The following is a 23,831-nucleotide window of genomic DNA, read 5'->3' as shown; positions in this document are numbered from 1 at the left end:
GCCCTCCGGTTTCAGTAGCAGCGGATGTTTCGCACACTTGGTGCACACGCAGTGCGGCTGGAATGCAGCCACCTCTGGGCTGGAGAGCACCGGGCCGAGTTGCACAGCAGAAAGGGGAGGAGTCTCAGCCCAGATACACAACAACATCCACCCATGGCAGCTGTGCCGTAATATCCTCGGGCAACAACCAAGGTGACTAGCCTGTGCCCATCGCCATGGTAACCAGGTGCCTTGGCGTGTAACTTGGGCCCATCGCCATGGCAATGGAGTGCGTCCTCACAGCATAGCCTGGCGCCTCAGAAAGTGTGATGTACATGTTGTCATGGTAACCAAGCACCTCATGCCATCCTCACACCATGACACAGCTGCCCAGGTGGGCGGGATGGGGCCATCACCATGGTAACCAAATGCCTCATCATGCACTCACCTGATGTCACAGACACCTGTTGCTGTGGTAACCAAGCCCCTCATGACATCATCCTCAATGTACCCACCTGCACAAGCCTGCCCTGTCTTCCCTCTCCAGGCCCCACACCCGCCCCACAGCTGGGGATGGGGCCTCATGAGAGGGGCGCTGCCACACCCAAGATGGCGGCCAGAGAGCCGCTTTTCTTCATGCTCCTCGCAAGGTGGCGCCTGGGATTTGCCTCCTTCCCGTGTAGCCACACCCAAGATGGCACCTGACAGAGATGGGGCTTTAGCAGGCTCCCTTGTATGCCACAGTCAACATGGCAGCCACCGAGCAGCCCTCACGGTCACTCTTATTGCCACACTCAGCATGGCGTCCGTCCCCCGTCGGTCGATTCCTGCCACGCCCAATATGGCGCCCGAGTTGGCCCGGCCCTTATGTGCCACTCTAAACATGGCGGCCACCGCGCGGTAACCTCCCGGAAGTGGGTGTGTTTTTTCGCGACCACTTCCGGGGTAGAGGTCAGCCGGTTTTCCCCGCCCCGCCCCCTCCGGCAGGGATGTCGCCCGCCATGGCGACCGACGGGCCCGCGCTGGCTGAGCTGCTGCTGCAGCGGCTGGAGCGGGCGGGGGGCGGCGGCCTGGGCAGCCTGGAGGCGGCCGCGGCGCTGGGCCTGGAGCACCAGCAGCTGGTGGGGGCCGTGAAGAGCCTGCAGGCGCTGGGGGAGGTAGGGCCTGGGGGAGGGGGTCTCAGGTGGAAGTGGGGTTCCCTGGGGAGGGGGTCCCGGGGGAGGTGGGGGTCCCCGAGGGGAGGGGCCGGGGGGGGAGGGGGTCCCCGGGGGAGGTGGGGGTCCCCGGGGGGAGGGGCAGTGGGGGAGGGGGGTCCCTGGGGGAGGAGGGGGTCCCCGGGGGAGGTGGGAGGGGCAGTGGGGGAGGGGGTCCCTGGGGGAGGTGGGGGTCCCCGGGGGGAGGTGGGGGTCCCCGGGGGGAGGGGCAGTGGGGGAGGTGGGGGTCCCCGGGGGGAGGGGCAGTGGGGGAGGGGGTCCCCGAGGGGAGGGGCAGTGGGGGAGGGGGTCCCTGGGGGAGGTGGGGGTCCCTGGGGGAGGTGGGGGTCCCTGGGGTACTGTCGAGTCTGAGGAGAGGCAGACAGATGGGCAGGGCAAGGGGGGGTGGGGCGGCTCATAGGGAAAGGGGAATGGGGGTGGGGAGGGCCACGCTGAGGTGGCCTTAGGACACCAGCTTCTCTCCACCCCACTCCCCCATTAGAAGAGGTCCCTTCTCCTGTACAGGAACTAACTCCTCACTTAACGCTGTAGTTCTGTTCCTGAGAAATGTGACTCTGAGCGAAACAATGTTAAGTGAATCCAGTTTCCCTGTAAGAATTAATGTAAATAAGGGGGTTAGGTTCCAGGGAAATTTTTTTCAGCAGACAAAAACCTATATATTATATAGCTATACACACAGGATACGTTTTAAACAAACAACTTAATACTGTTCACAGCTATGATGCTTGTGAAGCTTGATTGAGATGGTGGAGTCAGAGGGTGGGATATTTCCCAGGAAATTCCTGGCTGCTCAATGATAAACTTGCGCTTGGCCAAGCCCTCAAGGGTTAACACATTGTTAATGGAGCCTCTCACACAAGGGAGCGGAGACAGTACAGTCCGTGTCCCCTCCATGCTCTATATGGAGAAGGGGTAAGCAGGGGGGAGGGACACATCCTGACATTAGCCCCCCTTCCCCCCCCCTGCACAGCAAGCAGGAGTCTCTGGGAGCAGCTCCAAGGCAGAGGGCAGGAGCAGCACATGGCAGTCGGGGGAGGGACAGCTGAACTGCCAATTGCTAGCCTGCTGGGTGGCTGCAGCACAGGGAATTTAGGGGATCGGGGAGCTGATGGGGGGGCTGCTGATCTAGCCTGGTTACAAGCCCCCACCAGTGAGCTGCAACCGGCTGCTCTTCCTGCTAGCAGTGGACAAAGCAGGCGGCTGCCAAAGGATAGAAGGGAGCGTTGCACAACTTTAAACGAGCATGTTCCCTAACTGATCAACATAACAACGAAACAGAATAACTTTAAGTGAGGTGTTACTGTATCTCTCTTTACCCTGATACCCCTCCACACACCCACTGCCTCTGAAATCCCTCCTTGATCCTCTCCCCCCAAACCATCCTCCTTGTCCCTGTCCTAGTCATTCCTAGTATCTCTTTGATCCTTGCAGGACCTCTTTGCACTTCTCACCCTGCCCTTCTTGAACAGCCATGGAGTTGTGCCAGGTCCCGGCTGGCCTGGAGTAGGCCAAGCTGTGGCTGTTGGTGTATCCATGGTATCCCTGTAATCACTCACTGTCTTTTTAAGCTTGCTCTGTTGGTCTCAACGATGTCTGGTGGCAGCAAGTCCCGCAGACTTTTCACTTGATAAATACATAATCTGTGGAACTCCCTGCTGCAGGATGTTGCTGTGGTCAAGAGCTCAGCAAGATTCAAAGCGCAATAGCAGAAATATCCTGAAGGGCGATTGCTGATGCCAAAATAAGAGTCCCAGAAGGGATAAAAACACCTCATGCTGCCTAATCAATCTAGGAGGGAACAGGAGGAGACCTTCATGGAGGCAAATTACCCCTCCCTGCCTGCTCTGTGGCTCTCGTGACTTCCTCTGAAGCCCTTGGTACTGAACACTGTCAGACAGGATACTGGGCCTTGGGTCTGATCCAGTGTGATGGTCCCCGTACTTCACAGCTCCCCTGTGTGCTCCCCTCAGGTCATCGAGGCTGAGCAGCGATCCTCTAAACGCTGGGAGCTGACGCCCGAGGGGAAGGAGATTGTCCAGGAGGGAAGCCACGAGGCGCGTGTCTTTGACAGCATCCCTGCCGAAGGGCTGCCCCAGAGCGAGCTGATGGTGAGGCTGACTTCCCATCCCCCAGGCCTCACCTCTTCAGTGTCTCATCTCCTGCCAGAACTTAGCTGTTCTTCTACGTTCTGCAGCCTGAGAGGCAGGACTCCTGGGTTCTCTTCCTGGCTCTGGGAGTGAAGTGGGGCTACAGACTGGAGCGGGTGGGGGCTGGGCGTCAGGAAACCTGGGTCTCATTATAAAATTGGGATGACTCTCTGGCCTTCCCCATGAGGGTCATTGTGATGCTTGACCAAGTGTCTGTAAACAGTTCCGAGTCCTGGGAGGGGCGGGGCAGAATTCCTGCTTGTCCCCCCTTTCCCTGGGGGTGTTTCTCTTCTACTCCGCCTGGATCTGAAATCTCCCTTGTGTCTCCTTGCAGAAACTGCCGAGTGGGAAAGTGGGGTTCAGCAAGGCCATGTCCAACAAGTGGGTGCGGCTGGACAAGAACGCGGACGGGGGTCCACGCGTCTTCCGGGCTGTGAGTGTTCCGTGACGGGGCTTTCGTCCAAAGGGAGATTTCCAAGCTGGGCCCACCTGGGCCCCAAATCCCCCTTTGAATCTCCCCTCCTGGGCCGAGCAGAGACCCTTTAGCTCTCGCAGGCTGAGCGGTGAGCCCCGGGCGGGCGGTTGGACCCCGGGCGGAAAGGCACTATGGAAATGTACAAGGTTATTCCACCCTCTGCCAGTAGCAATGGCACAGTGCTGGCACAGCTCGAGCCACTGGGCCAGGCTGCCTTGGGCACCTGCGAAGGCTGCTTCCCCATCCCCAGCAGGGCAAGGGGAATGCTCCCACGCCCAGGGCTGTCCTCACACCCAGCTGTGCGCCTCTGGCGGGTGCTCACTGCTGCCCTCCTGGCCCCCAGGTGGAGAGCGTGCAGGACTCAGTGCGGGAGAAGCTGCAGCTGGTGCAGCGGGGAGAGGCTGAGAGCCTGGAGGAGAAAGACAGGAATGAACTGAAGAAGCGGAAACTCCTGATGGAAGTGTGAGCTGAGCCCCCTCGCCCCGTCCCCTGGCTTGGATCCCTCTGCTGCTGCAGCATGGATGGGAGTCAGGGATTCTCCCCAGCAGTAATGTGAGGTGCTGGGGCTCCCCTGTGCTCAGGGAGTAGGCATGGGTCTGGTTGTCCCTGTGGGGTGCACATTCCCCTCTCCCCACCAGAGGGCAGCAGCTGGTGGGTCTGTTTCTCTGTCCTGTGGTGGTGGGGCAGCTCGCCGTGTCTGACAGCCCCCCACCTCCCCCCAGGCTGTGCTGCTTAGCCAGCCTGGTGCTGGGCCCCCAGCCGGGACGTCCAGTCCTGCCAAGGGCCGGCTGTGTCCTGGCTCGTGGATTGTAGCAGCTGGCGTGGGTGCAGCCCGCTCAGGCTACAGCGCTCAGCGTGCAGGGTGGCTTGGGCGAAGACGGAATGGGCCACGCTGGGATCTGTCGGCTAGATGAACTGGGCCACCACTTTAAAGGCCAGTAGAAGTCCCACGGGCCCGATGTGGTTCGTTAGGCAAATGGGCTGCCTGGCTCTGCTGTGTTCTTCCCCCAGTCCCAAGCGACGATCTTCGGCACTAGGCTTCCCGCTGGGGTCACCTCTCCTCTCCCCTTCTTGGGTACAGGAACATCAAGACCTACTGGATCCGGAAAGGCAGCGCCTTCAGCACCACGGTCACCAAGCAGGAGACGGACCTCACTCCAGAGATGCTCGCCAGGTGAGGCGCACGCTGCCTGCCTCAGAGCCAGCGGCCTTGCCCTCCGTGCTGCAGTAGGAACATGGCGGAGCTGCCGCAGCGCACCCATGAACGTAGCCCTTGGGAATCCCTCTGCAGACGGCCAGGGCCTCCCAGCCCTGGCAGGGCTCTGCGGCTTCTGTGATGGCAGGCGGGGGCGCCCCCAGTGGGCTCGCACGCTGGGTAAAAGGCCTTGCACGAGGCTGTAAGAACAGCGGGAGCTGCGAGATTGTTGCAGGAACTGTGAAGGGGTTTTTTATGGCTGCCGCACAGTTGAGGGGTGGTGTGGCCCCACGTGGCAGGTCGCAATCCACAGACCCAGGTTTGGCCCAGCCTCCCCTTCAGGCCAGATACAAGTAGCATTTTGTCTTGGCATGTGGGATCACAACGCCACTCAAAAAACCTGCTTTTGTACAGGTTTGGCTGGGGGTGGAATGTGGGGTTTTATGGTGTTGGAACCGACCTCACCAAGACTGCAACCTTAACAAGCCACGACCACAACTTTTGAACTCAAAGCTCTCGACTTCCTGGCAGCCTCCGCTCTTCCCCAATGTCTAGACACTAGAGTCGCTCCAGGGCGGGCAGGGGGCGAGGAGGTGAGGGGATGCTAGTGTCACCCAAGCAGCTTGGAGTGCCGGTACCACAGGGCCCATGGGGTGGGGGTTCTGACGGCTAGGCGGCCATGGGGCGGCTGAGCAGGTGGGTGTGGGGGGTACAGTGCCTCGGGCAGAGCTCGTGTCCCCCCTTGGCGAGGGGGTGGGGGCTGTTGGCTCAGGAAGCAGCTGGGGTTGCTCTCTGCTTGCTGACTGGTCATGGCGGGGGTGGGAGTGTGAAGCTGATGACACCCGATTCTCCAGCGTCAGCTGGGACAGTTGGCTTCCCTCCTGCCCTGGCAGCTCCCACTGCTTCCTCTTTCCCCGCTTCCAGCTACGGCTGAAATGTCGACTTGGCCCCATTCTCTGGGCTCTTCCTCCATGTTTGCTGTGGGTTCAAATCCCCCTGGGCCCCCCTCCCCTCACTGGTAGATGTACAAAGTCCATGTGGCTCAGCCTGGTGGGTCTTTCAGACAAGCCCTGCATGGACGTTGGCTGTGGGCTGGGTCCTCTTGTCCCCACTGTTGCGTGCTGGCTGGCTGCTGCCCTCCACCCCAGAGGTGGCTGCATTTCAGCGGCACGTTGGGTGGAAGGTGCTGTACAAGGCCTGTTATTCGCTTAGTCGGTTCCCCAGGGCTTGCCCCCTGTGACCTTCCCCCCCATTCGTCCACAGCGGCTCGTGGCGTGACCTGAAGTTCAAGGCGTACAACTTTGAGGCGCTGGGGATCATGCCAGAGAGCGGGCACCTCCACCCGCTGCTCAAGGTCCGCACGCAGTTCAGACAGATCTTCCTCGAGATGGGGTGAGTAGCCGCGTGTGCCCCTTCAGTCCCTACCCTGGCGATACGCATGGGGCATCTGCCCGGGGGGGCAGCGGTGCAGAATGCAGAACGTGTCCTGCAGTGGTGGGTACCAGCCAGGGTCTGCACAGCTGGTGCCAGCCCTCTTCTTCGGGAGGGGCAGGGAGACAGCACCTGCTAGGTGCCAGCCAGCCCAGCCCGGGACTGTTCCCTTCAGCATGATCTCCAGTGTTGCGAGCCAGGACTCCTGGGTTCTCCCCATGGCTCAGGGAGGGGAGGGGGTGTAGGGGTCAGAGCGAGTCCTGGCTCAGCTGTTCCTTTGCTGGGTAGCTTTGGGCAAGTCACTCCCATCTCTGTGGCCAGTGGTGCTGCCCCCCAGGGGGTGGGTGTGCGTGGAAGCTGCTGTGGGCTCCTCTTGTGACGTCTCCTCTCACCATCCAGGGGCCTCGTGCCCCTGCCCGTGGGTGGCAGTGCCCGCACAGTGCCCTGCGCTCTCCGGAGCGGGGGGTGCTCACTGGTCCCGGGTCTCGCTCAGTTTCACAGAAATGCCCACCAATAACTTCATCGAGAGCTCCTTCTGGAACTTCGACGCCCTCTTCCAGCCGCAGCAGCACCCGGCCCGTGACCAGCACGACACCTTCTTCCTGCAGGGTCAGTCATCCGCCAGCCCCTGCTGCCAGCAGGCCCATCCACAGCCCTGTGGGGCGCCGCCTGCACCCCGGGGCTGGCTCCTGTGCGAGCTCGCAGGGTCTCCGCCAGGGCTCCTTGTCGCAGAGGCGCTGTGGGAAGTTCACGGAGTCCCAACCCCCCCAGGCTGGGGGCAGTGAGGGGCCGGACGCTCACCCAGCCCTGCGGCTAGATGGGGGGTATCTAGCTGGGGGGAGGGTGCAGCATCTTGCACCCACATTAGCCCCACTCGCCACCTCTGCTGCCCCTTGAGCCCCCTCCCAGACCATCTAGCATCCCTGGTCCCCTGGTGGCTCCAGCCCCCTTTGCACTTCCTGGATTCCCCCAGATCCTGCCGAAGCCACGGACTTCCCCATGGACTACCTGAAGAGAGTGAAGAAGATCCACTCGCAAGGAGGCTACGGCTCCCAGGGGTGAGCGTCCCCCGCTGGCCGGCTGGCATTGGAGCCCAGAAGAACAGGCTGATCTCGGGGTGGGGGTGGGAAATGGGACATGGGGCCTTTCCGCACTTACGGGCGCTGGCTCCGAACTGGCCCCAGGGCTGCAGCGACTGGCTGATCTCGGGGTGGGGGTGGGAAATGGGACACGGGGCCTTTCTTCTCTAGGGGACACTGGCTCTGATCCAGCCCAGGCTGGGTGGGGTGCCTGGTTTAGGGGGGCAGGCTCCCCCCGCCCCCCCTTGGCTGCTTGTGGCACCTGCCTCTGTCCCTTGGGTACCGCTTAACCCTTCGGCACCTGGATTCACAAAGTTCAGCTGGGAGCTCGCCTGCACTGGGGGGACTGTGGGGGGGGGGGAACGTTCCGCCCTCCCCTGCCCCAGCGATGTGTGCCCTGCAGCCTGGTGCCGGGGGGGGCTCTCCCTGCCCATGTCCAGCGTGTCCCGGCTCTCACCCCCCAGGTACAAATACGACTGGAAGCTGGAGGAGGCGCGGAAGAACATCCTGCGGACGCACACCACAGCCGTCAGCGCCCGCATGCTCTACCGGCTGGCCCAGCAGGTGGGAGGTGCCACGGCTCCCCCCCGTCCCCCGGCTGGGGGGCAGAGCTCTGCTGCCCGCAGTGGCTGGGGCTCAAGGGGCCGGGATCCCATGCTGCAGTGGGCGGGGGGTGGGCTGGGGCTGTGACTGACACTTCTCTTCCCTGCCCCCCCAGGAGAAGTTCACCCCAGCCAAGTATTTCTCCATTGACCGGGTCTTCCGGAATGAGACGCTGGACGCCACCCACCTGGCCGAGTTCCACCAGATCGAGGGGATGGTGGCCGACTGCGGCCTGACGCTGGGGGACCTCATGGGCACCCTCAGGGAGTTCTTCTCCAAGCTGGGTACGGGGGGCCAGAGCTCCGTGTGCGGGCGGGTGGGAAAGCTGGGCTCCCCGAGGAGCTGGCAGGATGGGGGTCCCTGGTAGGGGGCTGGGGCTGGCGTTTGGGGGCACTCAGCGGTGCCTGCTGCCAGCGAAGGCCCTGGGCAAAGCCCAACCCAGGGCTGAGCTTATGCCACCAGTAGGCACCAGAGGAGGGTCCTGGCAGGGGGCCAGGCGGGGGGGATGTAGTAGGGGACATGGGGTCTGGCAGGCTGTGGGGTGGGTGCAGGGAGGATGGGGCCTGGCGAGGGTGTGGGGTGCAGGGAGGAGGGGCCCGGTGAGGCTGTGGGGTGGCTGCGGGGGGGGCCCAGGCAGACCATGGGGTGCAGGGAGAGGGGGCCCGGGCAGGGCATGTGGGTGGCTGCGGGGGGCCTGGTGGGGTGCAGGGAGGAGGGGGCCTGATGAGGCCGTGGGGTGGCTGCGGGGGGCTCAGCAGGGCATGTGGGTGGCTGCGGGGGGCCCGGTGGGGTGCAGGGAGGAGGGGGCCTGATGAGGCCGTGGGGTGACTGCGGGGGGCCCAGAAGGGCATGTGGGTGGCTTCAGGGGTCCGGTGAGGCTGGTGGGTACAGGGAGGAGGGGGCCTGGCGAGGCCGTGGGGTGGCTGCGGGGGGCCCGGGCAGGGTATGTGGGGGGCCTGGCGAGGCTGTGGGGTGGCTGCAGGGGATCTGGCGAGGCCGTGGGGTGTGCGGTACAGGGAGGAGGGGGCCTGGCGAGGCTGTGGGGTGGCTACGGGGGATCCGGCGAGGGTGTGGGGTATAGGGAGGAGGGGGCCCGGTGAGGCTGTGGGGTGGCTGCGGGGGGCCCTGCGAGGCTGTGGGGTGGCTGCGGGGGGCCCGGCGAGGCCGTGGGGTGTGGGGTACAGGGAGAAGGGGGCCTGGCGAGACTGTGGGGTGGCTGTGGGGGACCCGGGCAGGGTATGCGGGGGGCCTGGCGAGGCTGTGGGGTGGTTGCAGGGGATCCAACGAGGCCGTGGGGTGTGGGGTACAGGGAGGAGGGGGCCCGGCGAGGCTGTGGGGTGGCTGCAGGGGATCCAGCGAGGCCATGGCGTGTGGGGTACAGGGAGGAGGGGGCCCGGCGAGGCTGTGGGGTGGCTGCAGGGGATCCAGCGAGGCCGTGGGGTGTGGGGTACAGGGAGGAGGGGGCCCGGCGAGACTGTGGGGTGGCTGTGGGGGACCCGGGCAGTGCCTGGGCAGGGCATGCGGGGGGCTGTGGGGGGCACGGCAGGCCACAGGCTCACTGGCCCGTCTCTCGGCAGGGATCAGCCAGCTGCGTTTCAAGCCGGCCTACAACCCCTACACGGAGCCCAGCATGGAGGTGTTCAGCTACCACCGAGGTGAGGGGGCTCCAGCCCCTCGCAGCCGGATCAGCCCCTTCTCGGGGGAGGGAGCTGCAGGTGGGGTGGCATGAGCCCCCCAGCCAGGCCGAGCCGTGGTGCCGGCTGCAGCGTCTCCGGCCCCCAGCCAGGCCGAGCCGTGGTGCCGGCTGCAGCGTCTCCGGCCCCCTGCCAGGCCGAGCCGTGGTGCCGGCTGCAGCGTCTCCGGCCCCCGCCCTGATCCTGAGCCGCACAAACCAGCCCTGGGCGGCAGGAGGCCCGTGGTCAGCTGGGGGGGCTCCTGCTCTCCACAGACGCGCCCTGCACATCCGTACCTGGCCCAGCGGCAGCAGCCAGCCCCAGGATTCCCAGGCTCAGCCCCCCACATCCAATCCCACAGGGACAAAAGGGTCAGGGTTTGGGGTGGGGGCTGGGCCAGCAGCTCAGGCCCCATGGCAGGGCCTTGGATCCCACTCAGAACAGAACCATCTGCTCCAGTCGCTTCTCCAGATGCCTGGGAGCGTCTCCCCCGGCTCCATCTCCCTGCTCCGGGGGCCCAGCTGGGACTAACCGAGCGGCCCGGGAGCATCTCTCCCCCGGCTCCATCGCCCTGCTCGGGGGGCTCAGCCAGGACTAACCGAGTGGCCCGGGAGCGTCTCTCCCCCGGCTCCATCGCCCTGCTGGGGGGGTTCGGCCAGGACTAACCGAGTGGCCCGGGAGCGTCTCTCCCCCGGCTCCATCGCCCTGCTGGGGGGGTTCGGCCAGGACTAACCGAGCGGCCCGGGAGTGTCTCTCCCCCGGCTCCATCGCCCTGCTGGGGGGGTTCGGCCAGGACTAACCGAGCGGCCCGGGAGTGTCTCTCCCCCTGCTCCATCGCCCTGCTGGGGGGGGTTGGCTAGGACTAACCGAGCGGCCTGGGAGTGTCTCTCCCCTGGCTCCATCGCCCTCCTTGCGGGGCCCAGCCGGGACTGACTGAGCTGCCATCTCCCTTCCCGTTGCAGGGCTCCAGAAGTGGGTGGAGGTGGGTAATTCGGGGATCTTCCGCCCGGAGATGCTGCTGCCGATGGGGCTGCCGGAGGGCGTGTCGGTCATCGCCTGGGGCCTCTCTCTCGAGCGGTGAGGAGGATGCGGGGGGAGGGGGTGGGCATGTGTGCGCTCACGGGCGGCTTTGAGGGGGCAGTGGGAGCAGTCAGGGCCCCTTGCAGCTCCTGCTGATGTGGGGGGCATAGGGCTGGCCATGCTGGGAAGGGGATGGAGACCCCCAGCGTGTGCCGCGGCTGCCGGGCAGCTCCCAACTTCTCCCTGTGGCCACGTGGGGCCCGGCTCTGCCTGTAGACAGTAACGACGTGTGCTAATCCCCCTGTAATCCTGCACCTGCGGGGCGGGGGCGTCTGCACAGCCCGGGTGGAGCTCTGGGGCCCAGCCAGCAACTCCCTAGATCTCTGGATGGGGAGTGAGGGGCACTGGTAGAGCTGGGGGGCAGGAGCCCAGGTCTGGGCTAGCGGGCTGCAGGGCAGGACTATGGGGCACTGGCAGAGCTGGGGGGCGGGAGCCTAGGGCTGGGCTAGCCGGGACAGAGAGGCACTGGTAGAGCTGGGGGGCAGGAGCCCAGGGCTGGGCTAGCAGGGGTCTGAGGGTCAGGACTGAGGGGCACTGGCAGAGCTGAGGGGCGGGAGCCCAGGGCTGGGCTAGCAGGGACTGAGGGGCACTGGCAGAGCTGGGGGGCGGGAGCCCAGGGCTGGGCTAGCAGGGACTGAGGGGCACTGGCAGAGCTGGGGGGCGGGAGCCCAGGGCTGTGGGACGGGACTGAGGGGCTGCGAGGCAGGACTGAGGTGCACTGGCAGAGCTGGGGGGCGGGAGCCCAGGGCTTGGCTAGCAGGGGGCAGCAGGGCGGGACTGAGGGGCACTGGCAGACCTGGGGGGCGGGAGCCCGGGGCTGTGGGATGGGACTGAGGGGCACCGGCAGAGCTTGGGCGAGGGATCCCACCTCTCCTGGGGTTGGGGATATGCTCAGCCAGTGCCCTCGGCTGCCCAGCGGAGGGTCCCTTATGGGGGGTGAGCAGCAGGGCCGCACCCCCCTAACACCTGCCTTCTCCTCCAGCCCCACCATGATCAAATACGGCATCAACAACATCCGGGAGCTGGTTGGGCACAAGGTGAACCTGCAGATGGTGTACGATGGCCCCCTCTGCCGCCTGGACGCGTAGGCGCCGGCCCCCGGCCCGCTCTGCCGCCTGGACGCGTAGGCGCCGGCCCCCGGCCCCCTCTGCCGCCTGGACGTGTAGGTGCCGGCCCCCGGCCCGCTCTGCCCCCGGCCCCCTCTGCCGCCTGGACGCGTAGGCGCCGGCCCCCGGCCCCCTCTGCCGCCTGGACGCGTAGGCGCCGGCCCCCGGCCCCCTCTGCCGCCTGGACGCGTAGGCGCCGGCCCCCGGCCCCCTCTGCCGCCTGGACGCGTAGGCGCCGGCCCCCGGCCCGCTCTGCCGCCTGGACGCGTAGGCGCCGGCCCGCTCTGCCCCCGGCCCGCTTTGCCACCTGGCTGCGTAGGCGCAGGCCCCCGACCCAGCCCCACCCCATAGCTATTAGTGTCCACTCCGGGGGCTCCCCCTCTGCACTGGGCTGGGGCTGCCCCCCTTCCTGGGCAGACGGCTGGTGGGGCACCCCCGGCCCCCTTCCGTTCAGCGGGGGGGGACACGGCGGAGCGGCCCAGGCCGGCGCCTGCAGCCTGTGGTGCGCCAATAAAGGGCTGGTGTCTGGGCTGGCGCCTCGGCTCTGTTTGGAATGGGGCGGGTGCAGGGCCACTTCCCCATGGAGCGCGCTCCTTGCGGCTGGCTTGGGGGGAAGGACTCCTGGGTCCTGTTCCTGGCTCGGGGGGCCTGGTGGGGGTGGGAGTCAGGATGCCAAGTTCTCCCCTGGCTGTGGGTGGGCAGTGGGGTGTAGGGGTTAGTGCAGGGGCCTGGGTGCTCTCCCTCCCAGCCCTGTTTGTACATGAGGTGACTGCCCCCCACATGATGGGGGCAGGGCCTGCCCTCCAGCTGCAAAGGCGGGGCAGCATGTTCGGGGTGTGTGTGCTGGGGCCTTTGTTCAAAGGAGGGTGGGGTGAGCACAGAGCTGGGGGGAGCCCCATGGCCCCTTCCTCTGCAGGGCCTGGATGGGGAGGAATTGGAGTGAAATCTCCACCTCAGCCCCAGGGCTGGGCTAGCAGGGGCTGCGGGTCGGGAGTGAGGGGCACTGGCAGAGCCGGGGGGTTGGGGGTGGGACAGGGCTGGGAGAGCAGGGGCTGTGGGTCGGGAGTGAGGGGCACCAGCAGAGCTGGGGGTGGGGGGCAAGGCTGAGAGAACAGGGGCTGCAGGTTGGGAGTGAGGGGAACCAGCAGATCTTGGGGGGGTGGGGCCAGGGCTGGGCTAGCAGGGGCTGTGGGTCAGGAGTGAGGGGCACCGGCAGAGCTGGAGGGGCCAGGGCTGGGCTAGCAGGGGCTGCGGGTCGGGAGTGAGGGGCACCGGCAGAGCTGGAGGGGCCAGGGCTGGGCTAGCAGGGGCTGCGGGTCGGGAGTGGGGGGCAGGGCTGGGGGAGCCGGGGCTGCGTGGCGGGAGTGAGGGGCACCGGCAGGGCTGGGGGAGCCGGGGCTGCGGGTCGGGAGTGAGGGGCACCGGCAGGGCTGGGGGAGCCGGGGCTGCGGGTCGGGAGTGAGGGGCACCGGCAGGGCTGGGGGAGCCGGGGCTGCGGGTCGGGAGTGAGGGGCACCGGCAGGGCTGGGGGAGCCGGGGCTGCGGGTCGGGAGTGAGGGGCACCGGCAGGGCTGGGAGAGCAGGGGCTGTGGGTCGGGAGTGGGGGGCAGGGCTGGGGGAGCAGGGGCTGCGGGTCGGGAGTGAGGGGCACCGGCAGGGCTGGGGGAGCCGGGGCTGCGGGTCGGGAGTGAGGGGCACCGGCAGGGCTGGGGGAGCAGGGGCTGCGGGTCGGGAGTGAGGGGCACCGGCAGGGCTGGGGGAGCAGGGGCTGCGGGTTTTGAGAGGGGCACTGGCAGAGCCGGGGGGGGTGGGACAGGGCTGGGAGAGCTGGGGCTGCGGGTCGGGAGTGAGGGGCACCGGCAGGGCTGGGGGAGCAGGGGCTGCGGGTCGGGAGTGAGGGGCACCGGCAGGGCTGGGGGAGCAGGGGCTGCAGGTCAGAAGTGAGGGGGGCTGACCCTGGAGCTCTTTCAGGAAACCCCTCCCCCCCAGCGCGTGGGCTCAGGGCTGTGTGAACCAATGGCCGGAGCCAGGGCCATTTTCAGAGTCAATATTTTATTTGACAAACGGATCCTTCCCTGGTGCTGCCTGAGCCCCGGGGCCCCTCCCCCACAGGTGCCTCAGGGCAGGGGCCATGGCCAGAGCCACGTGCCCCCTGTCCTGAGTGCAGGGGGGCTTCTGGCTGGGGGAAATGGCCCCGCTGTGCCCCCTACTCAGAGGGGCCTATAGGCAGCACCTGCCCTTCCCTTCGCCAGGCCTCGCCTTGCTTCCCCCCCCCCCCCCCCAGCACAGACCCACCTTCCCGACTCCCAGCCCCTCCGCGGGGTGAGCTGCAGGGCCAGCAGGAAGCTCGGCTGGTGGGGGCTCACTAGCCACTGGAGCTCCCCCAGCCAGGTCGTTGGCGTCAGCGAGGCCCCAAAGCGGCAGAGGAGACGGGGCTGGGGGCGAACAGCCGTCCCCCCCGATGGCCACGGGGGGGGGTCCTTGCCTGCCCTCGGGCACCGTCCGTCCCGGCTGGGCCTCTGGGCTCCGCGGCGTGTTGGGCTGGTCTCTGGGTGTACCCGCCGGCTCAGCCCCTCCTGTCCAGGGCGGGGGGGGGGGCCCTGCCCTATGTGGGCTGGGCCCCCCCCTGCAGCATGATGTGCACCTCGCCGGGGCTATGGGGCTCAGCCATGGGGGGCTGCGCTACGGTGGAACCCTGGGGGGGGCGGGGGTGCAGTGTCCAAGTCGTTCTCCTTGTCGGGCTGTGGCCCCAGCAGCCAGTCTGGGGGGAGAGGGGACAGCAGTGAGGGGGGGGACATCTTCCCTACCCCCCAGCTCCACCCTGTGTCATTGCATTCTGAGCCTCTCAGGCGCTCTTAGTCTGCACCTCTGCGTGGGGAAACTGAGGCACACAAAGCTGGGAACAGAGGAGGGGAATCCTGCTCCTATTTAGGACGCTTGGGTTCTAGCCTGGTGCTGGGAGGGGAGTGGGGGCTAGTGGTTAGAGCAGGGGCCTAGGAGCACAGTTCTCCAAGTGTTTTTATAGTTGCTACCTCCACCCCACAGGGGGCAGCTTGGACTGTTCTGAGCCTGTTGGGGGTTCCCCTGGGTCACAGCCCTGAGCTGCTTGGAGGGTGCCTGGGCCCCCGTCCCAGGGAGAAGGACTCCTCTCCCCAGAGTAGGGGCAGAAATGGGGGGAGGCTCCCAGCAGGAGGAGTGGGGGCTCCTTCTCCATGGCCCATCCCCTGGCTTCGAGCTCTTGTAATCAGCCTGCCTGGCTGCAGCAGACTTTCATGGGGGCAGGGAGGGAGGATTTGAAACCTAAAAGGCTCAATTCCCCCCTTCCCCCCCTGTTTTGGAGTTTTTAAAAACTCGCAGTTTTAACGGCAGCTTTTGGAAACTCAGCTGGTTATTTTTCCGGGTGTGAATCCCCCCGAGCAGTGTCAGTCCACACTGGTGCTTGTCCGTGCAAGAGCTCTCGCCGACCCAGCTCCAGCTTGTGGCGGTGGGTTTATTCTCTCTCCCCTTCACCAGGACACTCCAGTCTGCAGTGTGACCTCGGCCAAGTCCCTACCCTGCGCTGGGCCTCGCTTTGCCCTTCTGTGAAATGGGGCTAATGCTGCTGCCCTTCCAGTGCACAGGGGCTGCCTGAGGGAAAGCGCTAGATTAGAGGGGTTATGACACAGGAGTCCCCCTGCTGCTGCGCAGCCGCTCTGGGGTGGAACGTGGCTGCTGTTTAACACCTCACAGCGCCAGCGGGGCAGGGGAAGTTGAGGCTGCCCTCGGGCTCCGACCGGGCAGCAAAGGAGGAGGATTTACGGCTCGCGCCCCTCCTGCAGCATCCGTCCGTCTCTCCCACCCCCACTCACCTACGAGGTCGTGGGCCAGGTCCTTGATGAGGTGCCCCACGATGGCGTAGGCGACGCCCACCACCACCAGGGCGGCCATGAGGAGGTAGAGCACAGCCTTGGGCAGGGGGATGAGGTCGCGGACGGGTGGCTTGTACTCGCTGTACAGGGGCTGCTCGTTGGCGGACGAGTGCTGGGACAGGAGCCCCAGCGGCTCGGTGCGATTGAGGCTGGTCAGGTTCACGAGCTGCAGGGTGGACACAGCTTCCATGCCCTGGCGGGGAGGTGCCCGGACGCCTGGGGCGGGAGCTTCGGGGTGGATGGAGACGGCCTGCAGCATGGGGACAAAGCTCTCGTTATCCCTGTTATGGATGGGGAAACTGAGGCAAGGAGTGGGGCTTGGCTCATGTAACGAGTCAGTGATGGCTGGGAATCGAACCCCGGAATCCTGCCTCCTACCCCCTCCTTATCTGCTACACTGCGCAACTTCCTGCTTCGGGGAGGAAAACCCAGTCCTGGCCCCACTAACCACTATACCACACTCCCTTCAAGGAGGTGGGATGAGAACCCAGGAGTCCTGGCACCCTGTCTGCTGCTCTAACCACTTCACATCACTCTCCTGCCAGAGCCATGGATAGAACCCAGGAAACCTGGCTCCCAGTCTCGCGCCCCCCCCACCCCCCGAGTCCCCTCCCAAGATGAAGATGGAACCTAGGAGTCCTGGCTCCCTAGTCTCTGTTCTAACCACTTGACCCTACTCCCCTCCCCAAGCTGGCATCAGAACCAGGAGTCATGACTGCTTTATTGTACAACTTCCAGGGTAAGAACCCAGCAGTCCTGCTGCTCCATGTCTAACCACTAGACCACCCTTCCTTCCCAGAGGTGGGGTAAGAACCCAGGAGTCCTGACCCCCAGTCCATTTCCCCCTGCCCTGCTGGAGCTGGGAATAGGACCCAGGAGTCCTGGCTCCTGCTCCCCTGCTCTGACAAGGTGGTCAAGCCCATGTATCCCGATTCCACAGGCTTTGCTATAACCACTGGGCATGCTTCCCCCACCCACCCTGGGGGCAGGTGAAGGGAGGGAGGGGGCTGCAGCTTGGGCTGGTGTGGAGCAGGCAGAGTTTAACCCTGCGCTTGCTGGCCTGGATCCTTCGTCATTTTCCTTGTGCTCTGGATCTTGGTCTCACGAGCAGGCGGAGCTGGGGAAATCGCCCCAGGTTCCTGACCCCTGCCCAGCCCCAGCGGGACCGTTCCCCACGGCGCTCCCCATGCCTCCCGCAGGCCTCCCCTGCAGCCACGTGTGCTCGGGTCTGGGCTCAGGCCTGACCTGTCGCCCCTTTGGCGGATCCCCCTCGAGCAGCTGGTTAGCCACAGAGCAATGGGGGGCAACGGCTGGGAGCTCTGGGGGGTGGGTGTGGCTCAGAGGGGAAGCTCACTCCTGCAGTGGGGCAGGGCTTGCCCATTGGGAGCTGAAGGGGCGAATCTGAGTCCTCAGCAAGGGTCAGACCCTATTGTGCCAGGGGCTGCACAGACCCGATCCCAAGATTAGGGTCCCCATGATGCTGGGGGCCAGACAGACCCCTGAGATCAGGATCCCCCACTGGCCTGGGGGTCACAGAGAGCCCCCCCGCCCGAGATTGGGGACCCCATTAGGCCGAGCGCTGCCCACATGCAGAGCGAGAGCTCACGAGCTAATCGGTCAAGCCGGAGCCGTTACCCTCACTTTACTGACGGGGAAATGGGCCCAGAGCCCGCGCCAGGCCACCGATGGGACTCTCCTCCAGGCGCTGCTTCCGCTAGAAGCACCAGACCTGCCTGCCCCTCCCCAGCCATCCTGGGGGAACCAAGGGAGAGACCGGTCCTGCCCCCCAAAAACCTCCTCTACCAAACATGGCTCCAATCCTGGCAGGACCCCTCTCCCATGAAGTGCACCCATCTGGCTGTGCCAGGCTCTGCCCGCTTGGGCCTTCTCAGGAGGGGGTCGCCTGCAGGTGCCAACCCCCGGGTTCCAAACCCTGAGCTCGTCTGACCACCCCACAGTGGGGGGCTGGTTATCTGCCTCCGGGGGCATTTCGGGGTCGCAGCGCCCAGCTTGTCTCCACAGCAGGGAGCTCACAGCTCCCTCTTTGTGCAGCACTCCTGCCCCTGCCCCTAACGCCAGCTACTGCAGTGTTACCACCCGCCCAGGGCTGACATGGGGCTGCGGGACCCCCCACACCAGAGCTGTGGTAAGCGTCGGGCGGCTCAGGGCTTGGCCCACACAGGCAGGAGCAGGCCCTGCATGGGTCAGTTCAGTGGTGGGCCTGGCTGCCAGCACCCTCCTGCTCCTGCTCCTGCGGGGTTCAGGACTGAACCCTGCATTTGCACACACCCCACGGGCGAGGCAGCCTCTGCTCAGGGTGTCTGCAAAGCAGGGAGAACAGGCCCAGCTGGCGTCAGGGCAGGGACTGTCTCCCACCACATCTGCAGCACCTGGCACCATGGGCGGCCCCTGACCGCAGCCAGGAGTGCATCTGTCTGTGCAGCCCCTGGCACTGTAGGAGGCCCCCAATCTCAGCTGGTGGATCCATGCAGCCCCTGGAACCATGGGGGGCCCTCGATCTCAGCTGGGGGATCCATGCAGTGCCTGGAACCATGGGGGGCCCTCGATCTCAGCTGGGGGATCCATGCAGTGCCTGGCACCATGGGGGGGGCCGATCTCAGCTGGGGGGGATCTATGCAGTGCCTGGCACCATGGGGGGGGCCCTGATCTCAGCTGGGGGATCCATGCAGCCCCTGGCACCATGGGGGCCCCTGATCTCAGCTGGGGGGATCTATGCATCCATGTGGCCCCTGGCACCATAGGGGGCCCCTGATCATAGTTAGGGGATCTATGCAGCCCCTGGCACCATGGGGGGGGCCCCAATCAGCTGGGGGATCCATGCAGCCCCTGGAACCATGGGGGGAGGCCCTCGATCTCAGCTGGAGGATCCATGCAGTGCCTGGCACCATGGGGGGGGGCGATCTCAGCTGGGGATCCATGTGGCCCTTGGCACCAAGGGGGGCCCCCGATCACAGCTAGGTCATCCATGCAGCCCCTGGCACCATGGGGGGGCCCCGATCTCAGCTAGGGGATCTATGCAACCCCTGGCACCATGGGGGGGCCCCGATCTCAGCTGGGGGATCCATGCAGCACCTGGAACCATGGGGGCCCTCGATCTCAGCTGGGGGATCCATGCAGCCCCTGGCACCATGGGGTGCCCCCTATCTCATCTAGGGGATCCATGCAGCCCCTGGCACCATGGGGGGGGGCACAGATCTCAGCTAGGGGAATCCATGCAGCCCCTGGAACCATGGGGGGGGCCCTGATCTCAGCTGGGGGATCCATGCAGCCCCTGGCACCATAGGGGCCCCTGATCTCAGCTGGGGGATCCATGCAGCCCCTGGCACCATGGGGGGCCCCGGATCTCAGCTGGGGGATCCATGCAGCCCCTGGCACCATGGGGGGCCCCGATCTCAGCTGGGGGATTCATGCAGCCCCTGGTACCATGGGGGGGGGGCCTGGTCTCAGGAGAATCTATGCAGCCCCTGGCACCATGGGGGGCCCCCAATCTCAGCTGGGGGATCCATGCAGCGCCTGGAACCATAGGGGGGGCCCTGATCTCAGCTGGGGGTCCATGCAGCCCCCTGGCACCATGGGGGGGCCCGGATCTCAGCTGGGGGATCCATTCAGCCCCTGGCACCATGGGGGGCCCCGGATCTCAGCTGGGGGATCCATTTCAGCCCCTGGCACCATGGGGGGGGCTGATCTCAGCTGGGGGATCCATTTCAGCCCCTGGCACCATGGGGGCGGGCTGATCTCAGCTGGGGGATCCATGCAGCCCCTGGCACCATGGGGGCGGGCTGATCTCAGCTGGGGGATCCATGCAGCCCCTGGCACCATGGAGGGGGGCCCTGATCTCAGCTGGAGGATCCATGCAGCCCCTGGCACCATGGGGGGGCCCCTGATCTCAGCTAGGGGATCCATGCAGCGCCTGGTACCACAGGGGTGGCCCTGGATCTCAGCTGGGGGATCCATGCAGCCCCTGGCACCATGGGGGGGGGCCCTGATCTCAGCTAGGGGAATCCATGCAGCCCCTGGCACCATGGGAGGGTGCTGATCTCAGCTGGGGGATCCATGCAGCCCCTGGCACCAGGGGGGTCCTCCCCACCTCACTCCCTGGATTTCAGCTGGGGCCTCATCGTGAAGTGTCCCTTATTCTGACTTTTTTGGTCAACTCCAGGTCTTTCCCTTCCGCCTCTCGGCTGGGGTGAGCAGGCCCCGGAGCCCAGAAAACGACAGGGGTGTTCGAGCAGGCCCAGGATATAAGGGCCGGACAGGAGCACCGTGCCCTCAGCCCAGCCCAGGGCTCCCTCCCTCCCAGCCAGTCCTGCATCCAGGCCAGTAACTTCCCAGCGAGAAAGTCGCCCAGACTGGATCTGGGGACTCGCCAGCGCCGCAGACCCCACCCTGGAGACAGAGTCAGTTCAAGGGTCAATTCCCTGCCCTGTTGATGGGCCCCTCCCTAGGGGGAGCCCCCAGAAGGGCCAGGGGCTGGGGGATTCCCCACTGCAGGACGGGCTAATGGCCTTTGCGTAACAGTCTGCGCTGGGAGCCAAGAGCTTTGCTGAAGGCTGAGACTGGTCCTAAGCTTTCCAAGTAAAAGAACCTATTACGGCGTCAGATTGGTGAGGCTTAAAATAACTCCCCCGTGGCACAGGGCATGGAGCTAACGCCAGGGGCAGCAGAGGGGAAGGGGTGACAGCTGCCGGGCAAGGACATCCAGGGAGCTCTCGACTCAAACCCTAGTTAACTGTCCATCTGCTGCGACCCCACCGCCGAGGACAGGAACATGATGTAGGAGTCCTGACTCCCAGGAGCCCCTTGCAGCTCTGAGCCCACCCCTGGGACCAGAGATAGCACCCAGCCGTGCTGGCTCCCAGTAACCTAACCACTAGACCCCACTCCCCTCCCAGACCCAGGAGTCCTGGCTCCCAGTGCCCTAATCACTAGACCCCACTCCCCTCCCAGACCCAGGAGTCCTTGCTCCTAGTGCGCTAACCACTAGACCCCACTCCCCTCCCAGATCCAGGAATCCTGGCTCCCAGTGCCCTCACCACTAGACCCCACTTCCCTCCCAGACCCAGCAGTGCTGGCTCCCAGTGCCCTAACCACTGGACCCCACTCCCCTCCCAGATCCAGGAGTCCTGGCTCCCAGTGCCCTAACCACTAGACCTCCCTCCCCTCCCAGACCCAGCAGTGCTGGCTCCCAGTGCCCTAACCACTGGAACCCACTCCCCTCCCAGATCCAGGAGTCCTGGCTCCCAGTGCCCTAACCACTAGACCTCCCTCCCCTCCCAGACCCAGCAGTGCTGGCTCCCAGTGCCCTAACCACTGGAACCCACTCCCCTCCCAGATCCAGGAGTCCTGGCTCCCAGTGCCCTAACCACTAGACCTCCCTCCCCTCCCAGATCCAGGAGTCCTGGCTCCCAGTGCCCTAACCACTAGACACTGCTCCCCTTTCTCACCCGGGCTGCGTGGATTCCGTCTGCCCTGTTGCTTGATGTTGCATCTGTTCCCACTTGGTGGCTTCCCCCCGGTGGTGGACGGGCCAGGCCCAGCCGGGAGCGCTGCCCGGGCGGTGGGGAGCTGGGACTCCCTGGAGCGCTCAGGCAAGGTCGGACCCTCTGGAGCGCTCAGAGCAGGCAGCTGGAGGGCAGCGTTAAGGGAGTCGCTCCACCCACTCAGTTATGTCATTACCAGGGCTGTGGGTGATTGGCTGCCTGGACTGTTCAATAGGGGCATTGGGCTGTGGGGTTTGTTGTGTGAAGTTCTGCTCCGGACACCTGGACTCTGTTTCCAGCTCTGGGAGGGGAGCGGAGACTAGTGGTTAGAGCAGGAGGGCTGGGAGTTAGGACTCCCGGGTTGAAGTATCAGAGGGGGAGCCGTGTTAGGCTGGCTCTGTGAAAAGCGACAAAGAGTCCTGTGGCACCTTATTATTCTGTTAGTCTGTAAAGTGCCACAGCACTCTGACTCCTGGGTTGTATTCTGGGTCTGGGGAGGGGAGCGAGGACTAGTGGTTAGAGCAGGGGGGGCTTGGGGTCAGGACTCCTGAGTTCTATCTCCAGTTCATACAAGGTCCTGAGCTGGCTGTTCTTAGCCAGTGAATGGCCCTGTCAGAGCATAGACAGACTCCAGTCTGGGGAATCGTTAAATTCTGCTTTCCTAAAGGCCCTTGGGTAGTTTCTGTTCCATACCTTTCTTCCTCATGTCCAGCTCCAAACCGCTGCGATCGCCTTCCACCCCGAGGCGCGGCTGCGTTAGATGAAGTGATGAAAATGAGGCGGGTTCCCCCGCAAGGTGTGTTGTAACTATAAGGTAAAATACATTCTAGTGAAACGGGATCCCTCACTCAGGCCAAAGGATAGAGCTGCATTGTGCTCTGAAACTGCTGTTCAAACGCTAACAAGTACAGGGATCATTTGCCCACCATTGAAATGCAGCCACCTCTGGGGTGGAACGTGGCAGCTGTTTATACAGAGGATCACTCACACAGCAGTGAAATGCAGCCACTTCTGAGGTGTGGCGCGGCAGCTCTTTGACAGCACAGCAGGACTGCAAAGCAGTTCAGGGGAATCTAGCTAGCTAGTGGTTTCTGGCTGTCTAGCTGCCATTCGAGTCAGCTCGCTGTGGGAGTCGTGCTCTGGGAGTTTTCTTTGCAACCCTAAGAGCCTTCATTATTGATTGTCATGAAAGATTGAGATCTGCAAAGCCTGCAAGCACCACCCTCCACCCCCTTTCCAGTGAAGGGGACGGGATAAGCAGGTCTAAGAGGCAGCCTGGTTTATTGGCTAGGGCACTGCACGAGGACTCAGGACACCTGGGTTCTATTTCCCACCCTGCTGTCTGACCTTGAGTAAATCTGTTCCTCAGTTTCCCCTCCCACTCGCTGTCTACTGAGATGGTGTGCACCCAGCACAGTGCGGCCCTGGACTCGGAGCGGGGCCTGAGACACAACAGTAATACACATACCATGAGACTATAGGTGTGGGGGGTAATTTCCAGACTTGCCTTCCAATGATGAGCTGAATTTAGGAGTCGCTGCATGGGCAGAACCCAGTGTGGGCAGGTTTCCATTTCCAGCCCTTCCCCAGGAGGGGATGGAGGGTGAAGCTGGGATCGCTAGCTCCAGAGCACAATTTCCAGCTGGGAGCAGTAAGGAGCCTCTGTCCTCTCTGCACTGGGTACACAGAGGCTGCGAAGGCGGGGATGGCAATCTGTCAGGCCAGGGCAGTTGTGGGCTCAGGATGGGCCCCAGCTGTTCTTCCTCACTTCACCATTCCTCCTGCTTCCCCCCTCGGGCTGCTCAGGCAGATGACAAGCTGGGAGTGCGAAGAGCAGAGGGGTGTTAACGAGGCAGTGTCAGCACCTCTCTCTGCAGGCCTGGCGGCATGGAGCTCTCCTGGCGGAGACGTGGGAGCTGACGTGATCCAGCACAGGATGAAGCAGGGGCCTGATCCTGGAGCTCTGGCTGATGTAGGGATTTGACAGGGCAGGGCCCAATGGGCTGTGGGAGGGTTTTCACTGCCGATTCACTCGGGTGCATTCTGGCTACCAGGGTTCAGCAAATTCCACCCAACAGCGATTCCCACGGTGGCTAACTGTCCTGAAGAAAGTGAGAGGGAAGGAAACAAGGAAACCGCAGGAGGTCGGATGAAATGGAGGTGAAAGAGAGACAGAGACACTGAAGAGACAGAGGGAACCACAGGGTCGGCTCTGTCCAGCAGCCTCAGTTGAAAATAAATCAGTCAATCCCCTTTGTGTTCCTCACCGTCGTGTATTGGCTCTTCTTCAGGTGCGTCTACACTATGGAGCCCATGCTGGCACAGCCCTCTGGTGTAGACGCAACCTAGACCAATACAAGTTTTTCTGTTGGTGTGGGACCACCACCCTGAACACCGTTAGCTATCTCAGCAGAAAGCCTCTTCTGTCAACACAGCTGCA

General features: G+C 64.6%; 2 protein-coding genes and 1 long non-coding RNA gene across 8 annotated transcripts; 1 reads left to right on the top strand and 2 right to left on the bottom strand.

Moving 5' to 3' along the window:
- The first annotated feature begins 944 nt into the window (after positions 1–944).
- FARSA (phenylalanyl-tRNA synthetase subunit alpha) lies at positions 945–12,512 on the top strand. 5 transcript variants are annotated; one of them, XM_050925101.1, is made up of 14 exons: positions 945–1,100; positions 3,164–3,301; positions 3,675–3,773; positions 4,159–4,277; positions 4,897–4,989; positions 6,274–6,402; positions 6,935–7,050; positions 7,415–7,499; positions 7,985–8,084; positions 8,239–8,407; positions 9,701–9,778; positions 10,759–10,873; positions 11,859–11,964; positions 12,254–12,512. In XM_050925101.1, the coding sequence occupies exons 1-13, from the start codon at positions 969–971 to the stop codon at positions 11,962–11,964; spliced, it is 1,479 nt and encodes a 492-aa protein (XP_050781058.1). In that variant the 5' UTR covers positions 945–968; the 3' UTR covers positions 12,254–12,512. The 5 variants fall into 5 exon arrangements, with proteins under 5 accessions (XP_050781058.1, XP_050781054.1, XP_050781057.1 ...); XM_050925097.1 differs by having other exon boundaries at positions 945–1,136; XM_050925100.1 differs by having other exon boundaries at positions 945–1,136; positions 11,859–11,984; positions 12,290–12,512.
- Positions 12,513–14,015: 1,503 nt separating this feature from the next.
- Positions 14,016–21,484, bottom strand: LOC127035358 (small integral membrane protein 44-like). Its single transcript, XM_050925124.1, has 3 exons — positions 21,356–21,484; positions 15,831–16,140; positions 14,016–14,743 (listed from the first exon to the last, which is right to left on the bottom strand). Exons 2-3 carry the CDS (start codon positions 16,078–16,080, stop codon positions 14,646–14,648), a joined length of 348 nt encoding a protein of 115 aa, XP_050781081.1. The 5' UTR covers positions 16,081–16,140; positions 21,356–21,484; the 3' UTR covers positions 14,016–14,645.
- On the bottom strand, positions 20,859–21,245 carry LOC127035362 (uncharacterized). 2 transcript variants are annotated; one of them, XR_007769776.1, is made up of 4 exons: positions 21,191–21,245; positions 21,081–21,148; positions 20,971–21,038; positions 20,859–20,928 (listed from the first exon to the last, which is right to left on the bottom strand). It is a non-coding gene; the product is annotated as an uncharacterized LOC127035362 (long non-coding RNA). The 2 variants fall into 2 exon arrangements; XR_007769777.1 differs by lacking the exon at positions 21,081–21,148.
- Positions 21,485–23,831: the final 2,347 nt, after the last annotated feature.

Source organism: Gopherus flavomarginatus, chromosome 16 (genome assembly GCF_025201925.1).
Source record: "Gopherus flavomarginatus isolate rGopFla2 chromosome 16, rGopFla2.mat.asm, whole genome shotgun sequence".
NCBI lineage: Eukaryota > Metazoa > Chordata > Testudines > Testudinidae > Gopherus > Gopherus flavomarginatus.
The sequence above is the reverse complement of the archived record's forward strand: the minus strand, read 5'-3'. Positions and strand labels throughout refer to the sequence as shown.

Excerpts from the sequence above, each read along its gene's own strand:
- FARSA (XM_050925097.1), top strand. The coding sequence starts at position 969 with ATGTCGCCCGCCATGGCGACCGACGGGCCCGCGCTGGCTGAGCTGCTG. Across the intron at positions 4,278-4,896 it reads CGGAAACTCCTGATGGAAGT|GAACATCAAGACCTACTGGA; the intron begins GTGAGCTGAGCC and ends TCTTGGGTACAG. Across the intron at positions 6,403-6,934 it reads CAGATCTTCCTCGAGATGGG|TTTCACAGAAATGCCCACCA; the intron begins GTGAGTAGCCGC and ends GGTCTCGCTCAG.
- LOC127035358 (XM_050925124.1), bottom strand. The coding sequence starts at position 16,080 with ATGGAAGCTGTGTCCACCCTGCAGCTCGTGAACCTGACCAGCCTCAAT. Across the intron at positions 14,744-15,830 it reads CCTGGCCCACGACCTCGTAG|ACTGGCTGCTGGGGCCACAG; the intron begins GTGAGTGGGGGT and ends CTCTCCCCCCAG.